Source organism: Euleptes europaea, chromosome 18, assembly GCF_029931775.1.
Source record: "Euleptes europaea isolate rEulEur1 chromosome 18, rEulEur1.hap1, whole genome shotgun sequence".
NCBI classification, from domain to species: Eukaryota; Metazoa; Chordata; class Lepidosauria; order Squamata; family Sphaerodactylidae; genus Euleptes; species Euleptes europaea.
The window spans coordinates 11,127,094-11,137,672 of NC_079329.1; the positions used below are offsets into that span (position 1 = coordinate 11,127,094).

Consider the following 10,579-nt stretch of genomic DNA (forward strand, 5'->3'; position numbering starts at 1 on the left):
TCTCTCCGCAGCAACTGGAGAACCAGATTCATGTCTGTCGGACACGGGCAACCCGGGTAGTTGTTTTGCTGTCTGTAATCCCAAATTAACCCAGCATTTTCAGCAAAAAGTAGCAGAGAGTCCCCGCGGGTCTGCGTAATACAGCTCCACAGCAACCCATTGCTGTTCTCTAATTTAATGTTGAAACTTCTGTAGCTCTGTTCAGTGTACTAACAGTGCCATCCTAAACAGAGTGGTGCCTTTCTAAACCCAGTGGCTTCAATGTACTTCAAAAGGTGTCACTTGGTTTAGGATGGCACTGTAAATCTTGTCTTCATCCTGAATACAGGACAGGCACAAAGAAGAAGACAAAGAAGAGTTGGTTTTTATATGCCGACTTTCTCTACCACTTAAGGGAGACTCAAACCGGCTTACAGTCACCTTCCCCTCCCCACAACAGACATGATGTGAAGTAGGTGGGGCTGAGAGAGCTCTAAGAGAACTGTGACTAGCCCAAGGTCACCCAGCTGGCTTCGTGTGGAGGAGTGGGGAAACAAATCCAGTTCACCAGATTAGCCTCCGCCGCTCATGTGGAGGAGTGGGGAATCAAACCCAGTGCTCCAGATCAGAATCCACCACTCCACACCACTGCTCTTAATCACTGCACCACACTGGCTATACCACTGCTCTTAACTGTAGGACTTCTCTATAAGTCTGCATTCAGCTGAGCGCCAGCTTTAGATCTGGACGGCTGATGGTTCCGGTTGAACTAGCCCCAAGCCACTACCTTGTGCACAATTACTGGAGATTTGTTTCTGGGCAAGCAAGCGTTGCACGGAGTCGTCACATTTGCTGCCACTTGATGCATGTTTTCTACTGGGGGCGGGGAGGGATCTCTTGCCATACTCTGTTGTCAACAAGTCAATTTTAACACATGGAAAACAGTTTTTGCAGTTTGTTTTAATTAAAGATCATTTATCTCCTATTAGCCAATTTGCGTATGGCCTACTTGAATCCTGAGATCCAGCCAAACACTACGTAATACTGCAGAGTAGACCCATGTCTGTGATGCTGTATTTCCCCAAGCAGCTTAAGTCGATTTAGATTGGAGTAGTTTTGTGCAGGGACTGCGCGGTAAAGCCAACGGCCAATTTTGAAACTCCTAACTTTATTTTCTAGTGAGTTATGCCTGCCACAAACAAGGCAGTCACCCGCATCATCTTAGACAGTTAACCCACGTGCCTAGTAATAGGGCGACTCTGACAAAGGCTGCATGCATGCTCGTTTTTACTTCTAACTGGGTGGGGGATACATTCTGCAGTCCAGTCATAACTAGGGCAAATCCCCTGGACTCCTCCATTATTTCTTAAGACTAGCCACCAGTTTCATATCCTCCATTTATGGACGGGAGGTTTTGCCTTGCATTTGCCGCTCTCTAGATGCACATTTTACCCATTCGAATTCTCAAAACTCTGCACGGCAGTTTATACATGGGAGGTTTTGCCTTGGATTTGCCGCTTTCTAGTTGCACATTTTCCCCATCTGAATTCTCAAAACTCTGCATGGGGGCTTATTTTTGAGTTTTGAGAATTTGGATGGGAAAAATGTGCATCTACAGAGCAGCAAATCCAAGGCAAAACCTCCCATGCATAATAACTCCATGGGGGCTTATTTTTGAGTTTAAAGGATTCGGATGGGGAAAATGTGCATGTAGAGAGCAGCAAATCCTCCCATGCATCGTTAGGAAGGGGGGGGGGAATGGTATAAAAATCCGGTAGTTCAAGCAACACACAAAGCGACTGAGTCTCTAGAACGTCGTAAATGAACCTTCGGCCTTGGAATTACCATAGAGCGCAAAAGTCCCGCCCCTTTCGTTTCCGGCCGTCGCGTTTACTTCTTTTTCCCCCATAACCCCTTGCGGCTTCTTCCTTTCTCTTCCTTCCAGGCGGGGCCGAGGCGGCCATGGTGAGTCCCGGAAGGTGGTGCACTGGGAATCGGTTGCAATCCTCCGCGGGGAGGCGGCGAGGGCCGGCCGCGGCCCTGCGACGGTGTAGAGAAGGGTCCGGGGAACCCGGGGAGACGGGCATTGGCGGCCATGGCCTGAAATTGGGAAGGCCTGGAGAGGGGAGTGGGCTGTTATTGAAAGGCTGGAGTTTGGGCCTAGCCGCGTCGCAAGGCTGGCTTGGGGGTCGCTTTTGCAGAAAGAACCTCCCGAGGCCGGCTAAAGGAAAGGTTCAGTCCCCCCGTTAGACATAATAGAGACTCAACAAGATGCTAATAAATGAGAAGGATCCAGGCTATAGCATAGAATCATAGGGTTGGAAGGGACCGCCAGAGTCATCTAGTCCAACCCCCTGCACGATGCAGGAAATTCACAACTACCTCCCCCACACACACCCAGTGACCCCCTACTCCACGCCCAAAAGATGGCAAAGGTACCCTCCCTCACATGATCTGGCATAGAATGATAGAATTAGAAGGGACCACCAGGGTCATCTAGTCCAACCCCCTGCACAATGCAGGAAATTCACAACTACCTCCCCCCACACCTCCAGGGACCCCTACTCCATGCCCAGAAGATGGCCAAGGTACCCTCCCTTTCATGGTCTAGCAGCAGCAGGTGCGATTATAAAGAGAGAAGGGTGCGATATGCTAATAGCACAATGCTGTGCAGAGTTAATGGAGTCTAAACCCCTTGAAATCCACAAGTTTGGATGGGAGTCATAAGTGAATCTACACAGTATGGCCGTGTAAAGTTAGATTAATGGGGCTTCTGCATTTAAGGGGACACCTTATATGCATAATGGTGCTGTGGTTGGAAATGTGCAGGATGGGTGTCAGTGGAAAGAACCGGATACAGGAGGATAGGCTTATATGCATCCTCTGTGAATTTGAATGATTGACATGTTGGGGTTCATGTCATCAGCTAGGAGAGAAGCATCTTAGAAGTGTGATTGTATGGCTTGTGTGTGTGCTGCATAGGGTGATGAGCGCAGGACAGCGTCTGACAGGTACGCGCTAATTTTACATCATTTATATCCCACCTTTCTCCTGGATAGTGGCTTTCATTGTTCTCCTTCCCTTCATTTTATCCTCACAACAATCCTGTGAGGTAGGTTAGGTCAAGAGGTATACGTTTGTCCCGTGGCCACCCAGCCATCTTTCTTGGCAGAATGGGGATTTGAACCTGACCCTCTCAGATCCTAGTCTGACTCTAACCCCTACACCATGTATGGAAAAGAGTGAGTGCGTAGGGGTGAAGTTTGACATGGAGTGTTATTTTGGTTAACCGAGATAAAGTAAAATGGGGAACCTCCCTCAGTGATCAGTGTGCTTTTTAATCTGCTTGCAATGTGCTGTTTTCCACCTCAAAGCATCCATTGCTTGTTTTTTGTTTTAGCTCTAGGTTTTGTAACAGATTTGCATTGGCTGTTAAAATTCCTGTAAATTATTTTTTAAAAACATTTTTGTTAAGGGTTTCCTTATTTTCCTGTTCCTTGTAATTATAGATTTGCTTCCCCGCTTTTTGTCCTTTACCTGAGCTACAGATCAAGGACAGTATGGGATAGCTTGGCGTGCTGTTTGGTAATGATGCATATGGAACTTTTAGGGTGCTAATTGCTCCGTAGCTTCTGCCATGGCCCCTCTGTAAGGGGGATCACTTGTTTGTCTCTTTCTGTGGGTGAGGGCATGAGTTAGAGGTAGCTGTCAGTTTGCGGGGTTGCTGCAATGTGGTGAGGATGTGGCCTGTTGGAGGGACTTGTGTTGATAGCCATTTCAAAGTAGGTACTTGATGCCTGTTTACTTGCTGGTATTTAGGCCCAGTTGTTGGCATGTATGTGGAATCCACTGAGGATCTGGTTGTAGAATCCTACCATTTTAACTCCTCCCAGTGCCCCCAGTGGAGAGAGCCAGCATGGTGTAGTAGTTAAGCGTGGTGGTTTGGAGTGCTGGACTCTGATCTGGAGAGCCAGGTTTGATTCCCCACTCCTCCACATGAGCGGCGGAGGCTAATCTGGTGAACTGGATTTGTTTCCCCACTCCTAAGCATGAAGCCAGCTGGGTGACCTTGGGCAAGTCACTCTCTCTCAGCCCCACCTACCTCACAGGGTGTCTGTTGTGGGGAGGGGAGGGGAAGGTGATTGTAAGCTGGTTTGAATCTCCCTTAAGTGGTAGAGAAAGTCGGCATATAAAAGCCAAGTCTTCTTATTGACTTGAGGCATTTTCATGCCAGCTTGACATTGCCCAGGGTAAAGAATCACATCCGTCCTACATCCTCCAGGAATAGTGTGAGTTACATGTGGCATGTCTGGCAAACGGGGTATTTCTTTGATTGAAAGACTGATGTCTTTCAAAATTCGGGACAGTTTAGAATAGGGGTCTCCAACCTTTTTGAGCCTGTGGGCACCTTTGGAATCCTGACACAATGTGGTGGGTTCCGCAGGAGGCAGAACCAGTCACACAACGGCTGCTACACTTACCTTCAGTCACAAAGTGAAGATTTTTGTGGTGTGGTGGAAATTGCTGCCAAAGCAGTGTACTTAAAACTCAGCACAGTGGACAATCTGAAGCCTTGCTGGGCAAAAGCCCCAGTCACTTTAAAAACACTCAGTGGGTGCCAGGAAAGGTGGGGCCACCACATTGGGAATCTCTGGTTTACAGCAATAGACAGTAAAAAAAAAATCAGGTCTGGAGATGACTGGCACTTAGTTCTTTTTTCTCGGCACCAGGGAGTCGACATTCGCCACAACAAGGACCGAAAGGTTCGGCGCAAGGAGCCCAAGAGTCAAGACATTTACCTTCGTCTCCTGGTCAAGGTGAGAACCGGGGCAGTCAAAGCCATGGGGATTCAGAATTGCTCACAGTTCCTGGTGGACGTCTCAAAGACTTTTTTTGCCCTCTCCCTGTCCTGTTTTCAGCTGTGCTGAATTTTGGAGGGAGGCAAGCTGAGATCCATGGGAACGCTTGAAAGAAGCAGAATTTTATTGAATGGAAGTGGGAGAGGGAGACAGAAAAAGAAAAATCTAGTAGTTTATATTTGGAAGGATGTGGTTGTGCTGGAAGCCAGTCTGTGGACTTATCAGGGAAGCGAAGGCAATCGGGTGGACTTAACTGTGGGAAGGGGCTGGCCAGTAGTGACTCCCAGGGAAACTAAACTCCTCTGCTACCACCTCAGCTCTACAGATTTCTTGCTCGACGGACCAATGCAAAGTTCAACAAGGTGATACTCAAACGTCTCTTCATGAGCCGCACCAACCGGCCTCCGCTGGCCGTATCCCGCTTGGTGAGTGCTGACACCCACTCTTGTCTCTCCTGTCCTTTTCTTCCTTTCTCCCCCAGTTTCACAGGTGCTCTTATTTCCCAAATCATTAACTGTCGGGAGCTCAAGAAAGGAGATGTCCGCCAAAATCTGTAAGGGACGCCCTTGCCTGCTACATACTGAAGAATAATAGATCCTGTCGAGGTGCAACGGAGATGGTTTAGACCACAAAAAAAAGGCTTCAACGGTGAAGCAAGGCAGACACATGAACACATGAAGCTGCCTTATACTGAATCAGACCCTTGGTCCATCAAAGTCAGTAGTCTACTCAGACCGGCAGTGGCTCTCCAGGGTCTCAGGCAGAGGTCTTTCACATCACCTACTTGCCTCGTCCCTTTAACTGGGGATGCCGGGGATTGAACCTGGTGCTTTCTGCATGCCAAGCAAATGCTCTGCCACTGAACCACAGCCCCACCCTAATGGAAACGGGAGACAGACCATGAGAAGGGCAAAGAAATAGTAGCATTCCTCCCACTCCACAGTCTGCCTGAATGACAAGATTTTCACTGGGCCACAAGTGTGGAACTAGGTAGGCCTGCAGCTGGTCACATAACATGGGTCAGAATTTGGGTGGGGGGAGTTCCTGTTTCTCCTACCAGGCCCATCAACATAATGTGCAACACCACCTGAGTTAGTGTAAACGCACGTGACTGCGCTCACTTGTAGTAACAAATGCAATGGTGTTGCTGCTGAGCAATGCAGGCGCAGTAACTGATCGTTCTTGCACCGCCCTCTCCAGATCCGTAAGATGAAGCTGCCGGGCCGGGACAACAAAACTGCCGTGGTGGTGGGTACGGTGACAGACGATGTTCGCATCCAGGAGATACCCAAACTGAAGGTAACCTGGCCGATGGCGGAAGAGCTGACTTAAAGGGGAGAGGCAGGATGTCTTGGGCTTCCTAAACTGGTTCTCAGATGGGCGTCAAAGCACACGATGTGCATGAGACTGTCGGCCAGTGGCTGGCTGCGCATGGTATCCCCATTTAGTTGGCTGGTGGTTAATACATTTAAACACGTTTTCAAAAATCATCTGCAGGCAGATTTAGGAACACTCTCATTTTACAACCTTTCTCCCCCTCCTCTCCAAGATTTGTGCTCTCAGAGTATCCCAAGGAGCTCGGACACGTATCCTGAAAGCCGGCGGACAGATCATGACTTTTGACCAGTTAGCAATGGCTGCTCCGAAGGGCCAAGGAACCGTGCTGCTGTCTGGTGAGTTGGGGGCGGGAGGCGCTGAAAACCTCAGCGAGGATCTCATTGGCCGCAGTCTGCTGCCGTTACTGACAGAAGCATCTCTCTTCTGCTCACAGGACCCAGAAAGGCCCGCCGAGTGTATCGGCATTTTGGCAAGGCTCCTGGCACCCCACACAGCCACACCAAGTGAGTATTCCTTGATCACTTACGATGCCGCTTCCCCTTTCCCCATCTGCTTGCATTTGCTTAAGGCCCCGTAAAACTTCAAAAAGGACAGTATGTTTAAAAGGGTTTTTTTGGCTTGTCTTAAGCTGTGTGTGGGTACACTCCTCACTTCCTGTTCTCCTGTAGTAGTCTGTTACCGCCTTAGCCCAGGGTCAGATTGCTTCCCCCCCAAAGAGTTCTCACAGCACTCCTGGGCAGTCACCAGCAAGCTTTCAAGCAGCACTGGGGGTTCCCTTATCCACTCGGGGCCCACCAGCCACAGCACTGCCCTTTCTGGGTTGGATCCAGGCAGCTTTTTGACTTGTTCTCACCCCATTCTCTCCTCCCAACCTGCATGGTTTTTGTGCAGGCAGGTCCTGTGATCCCCAGCGTAGCCTTTTTTGCTTGCTCAAGTGGGGGACCTCACCTTCAGCAGAGGAAAAATTTGGATCCCACCTGCTGTTCCCAAGTATTCACCTAACGCTGAATAAAGTGATGATCTCACATCACATTTTATTTAAAATATTTCTGTTCCACTAAACAGTGCCCGAAATGGCTAGCAGCAAATATAAGGTGAAGAAGGTATCATAAAATCCACAAATTACTAAAATATTGCAAGTTGACAAAAATGTTCTTTTAAACTTGAGTTGGATTTAAACAGCACTACCCATTTGATTTAAGGCAGGAAAAAAGCAGTCAGTGCATATTTTTATTTTTCATATTTGTGGACCACCCTTCTTAGCAACCCAGCTCAGGGTGGATAACATCATTTTATAATGTCAACTGTATAACAATAATAAAACTATCAATAAAATCAAGCATTAAAACACAAATCACGGATGGCGTATAAATCTTGCACCTTTGTGCGAGCCCACACAGGCGGCAGCCCCTCGACCAGACCATTTCAGATACATAAAGAGGAAGGGGTAGGGAGGCCAGTACAGATAGTATTTGCAGCTGCCCTCAATTGTAGGCCTGGTGGAAAAGCTCTGTCTTACAGGCCCTGCAGAACTCCCTTAGGTCCCTGATGTTCCTAGGCAGAGCATTCCACCAGGCCCTGGCTCTTGTCGAGGAAAGCCGCACACTCTTAGGGGCAGGAAAAACACTGTTGTGATGCTCTTTCTGCTAAATAAAATATAGGAAATAAGTGACTGAATCCTGGAACTTGTATTTACTATTCTTTCAACACTGGTCCTGGTGGGATGTTTACATTCAGTTATTAAAATATTTGTATCCTGCTTTTCTGACTGAGGGATCCTCAGAGCTACAGTACAGAAGAGGCAGTAGCTAATTCTTGATTTAACGCAAACACGTTTGAGTTCTAACTATGTTGTTTCTGCACCTCTCTTCTGTATCCCTCTATTTTAGAAAGACAGTGAGCTGTTGAACATTCATAGAAAGGCCTAGAGTTAAATTTGGTGATTTAGTGCCATTTTGTGGTTCAGAACTTCTCACACATCCCACCACATGACGAGGCTTGATTGGGCGGTCTAAATTTACCGTAGCCATGGCCACCATTTGTCTCTGTCGCTTGGATTTGTGAGCTGGGTTTAAGTTTGGACCACAGCTCCTCGGTAGCTTTTGGGATATAATAGACGTTTCATCATTGGGAATTTGGAACTGGGGAGGAGCAAAATCCGAACACTTGGCTCTCAGAAGTACTAAAATTTTAAGATGGTTAGCATAGCCAGGCAGCAAGCAACCTTGGATTCTCTTGGAACGAGGGCAGCTGGAAAAGCTACAGAGTCTTGCTCTGTGGGGCTTTTGAATTCTGGGGCTGTTACAGGTCTCTGCTTCTCCTCTCCCCCCGTCCCCTCCGTTCCACAGCAAATCCCTGTTTGTGTCACTGACTCCTTTTCCTGTTTGTTTGTTTTTCTAGGCCATATATTCAGTCCAAGGGCCGCAAGTTTGAACGGGCTCGAGGTCGCCGTGCCAGTCGAGGCTACAAAAACTAGCGCTCTTTCCAAAGGAGTTTTGACAATGCAGATTGTGTCACATTAAATCCCATGCGTTAACGCCCTGTGGTTGTGTTATTCGGTAGGAAGGCTGTATATCAAGAGTCTCTTTTGTGTCCCAACAAAGTCCAGTTCCCGGATGTTAGGGTGCGAGCGTTTTGTGTGAATTCGGTAGTTACTACAGATGTGAGGAGTCTTCTCGGTATCTTCTCACAATCTTTACCTTGCCAAAAATAGCTCTTGTTGGAAAGGCTGTGGACCAGCATCCAAGGGGAATGTAAGGTGGGTGAGAAACCTGGGATCCAGTTTCCAATGTAGGAACTCGAAGGGGGCTGTGAATGAAAACAGGGAAAGATGCTGGTACCTAAATGGGCAAGTTCAAGCCAATAAAGTCTTCATGCTCAAGCTGATAAAGTCTTCCCCACCCCAGGGAAGTCTTCTTATCCTTTGAGAGAAGTGATTGTCAGCCACCGAGATTTTAGAGAGGGCAAACTACAGATGGTATGAAAGATGAATCTTGTGTCATTGCCTGGCTTGAAAAGAAACTTCCTGGGGGTGGGGATGGTGAATTCAGCCATTCCTAGGAAGGGAAGTTACAGAGTAAGCAGCTGAGAAGGAAGTGTGGTCCAATTGGGGATCCTCAGGGAAACTTCATGAGTTGGCAGAGGGGTTGTCAGGTTCCTCTCCGTTTGTGCCAAGGAAAGTAGCAGCATGAGAAGGTGCAGTAATGCAGCAACCGCCACGTAGGCCGCAGAGGAGGTTCCACCATGGCAGGGGGCAGTCTTCGCAACACTTGACAGAGGTGCCATGCGCTGGGAAGCAAATGCCCTGGGAGGCAGGTCTCCTTGCCTTAGGCTAGCCCCATGGGTTCGTGCAGCAGGCAAGCAAGGTAACAGGCAATGGTCCAGGCCCTGCCCACTTGGCTCTCCATGCTCTGGGGGTGAACGATGCGCAGGAAGCGGAAGCCGAGGGCTTTGTCCGTCAGGCTGCGGAAGCTCAGCACCCGCCTTCTGGCTTCCTCCTGCTGGGCCGACAGCTCGACGGGGCCTGCCTGCAGGAATGTGGGCAGGGACGTCAGCTCCTCAGCAGCTCCTGAGCCGAAGGTCGCGTAGCCGCTGGGGGCAGCCAGAGCATAGCCGGGGACGGAGAAGAGGCTCCGGGGGCCCCAGTGGGCATCTCCTTTGCCCCTTGTCCTCCCCTGGGCTTCGAATAAAAGTTGTGTGCAATCCAGGGCCACCAAGGGCACGTCATGATGGCGGATCGGCCTCTGTGGCTTGAAAGCGTCTACATAGTGCTGGCTGCAAGCAACCGGAATCTGTAGATGGGAAGGGGGGAGGCATTAATTTGTCATAATCCAGCACAATCTGGTGGCTGCATGCTCTGATTGGAAGAAGAGTTGGTTTTTGTATGCTGACTTTCTCTACAATTTAAGGAAGAATCAAACCGGCTTAACAATCCCCTTCCCCTCCCTACAACAGACACCCTGTGAGGAAGGTGGGGCTGAGAGAGCGTGACTAGCCCAAGGTGACCCAGCTGGCTTCATGTGTAGGGGTGGGGAAACAAATCCAGTTCACCAGATTAGCCTCTGCCGTTCATAAGGAGGAGTGGGGATTCAAATCCGTTCTCCAGATCAGAGTCTGCCGTTCCAAACCACCGCTCTTAACCACTACACCACGCTGGCTCCCTACTTCTTGGGGTTGCGAAGATAAAATGGAGGACGTTGTCAGCCACTGGGTTCCCCGATGGAGAGAAAAGCAGGTGTAAATGAAGTAAATAAAATCTAGTACATCACCTGTTCTGAAAATGGCCCTTTCCCATCACTGTTGCTTCCTACCCCCCCCTTTTTTTTGGGAGGGGGGTGAGGAAACCAGCTACCATCAACTCCTGAGCCTCCCTCCCTTGTCTCAGGGGTTGCAGGTTTGCCAGG

The 10,579-nt window shown here is 49.0% G+C and overlaps 1 protein-coding gene across 1 annotated transcript; it reads left to right on the forward strand.

Moving 5' to 3' along the window:
- Positions 1–1,899: 1,899 nt before the first annotated feature.
- Positions 1,900–8,689, forward strand: RPL18 (ribosomal protein L18). Its single transcript, XM_056863311.1, has 7 exons — positions 1,900–1,944; positions 4,710–4,796; positions 5,156–5,263; positions 6,039–6,137; positions 6,388–6,511; positions 6,610–6,679; positions 8,577–8,689. Exons 1-7 carry the CDS (start codon positions 1,942–1,944, stop codon positions 8,650–8,652), a joined length of 567 nt encoding a protein of 188 aa, XP_056719289.1. The 5' UTR covers positions 1,900–1,941; the 3' UTR covers positions 8,653–8,689.
- The last annotated feature ends 1,890 nt before the right edge of the window (positions 8,690–10,579 follow it).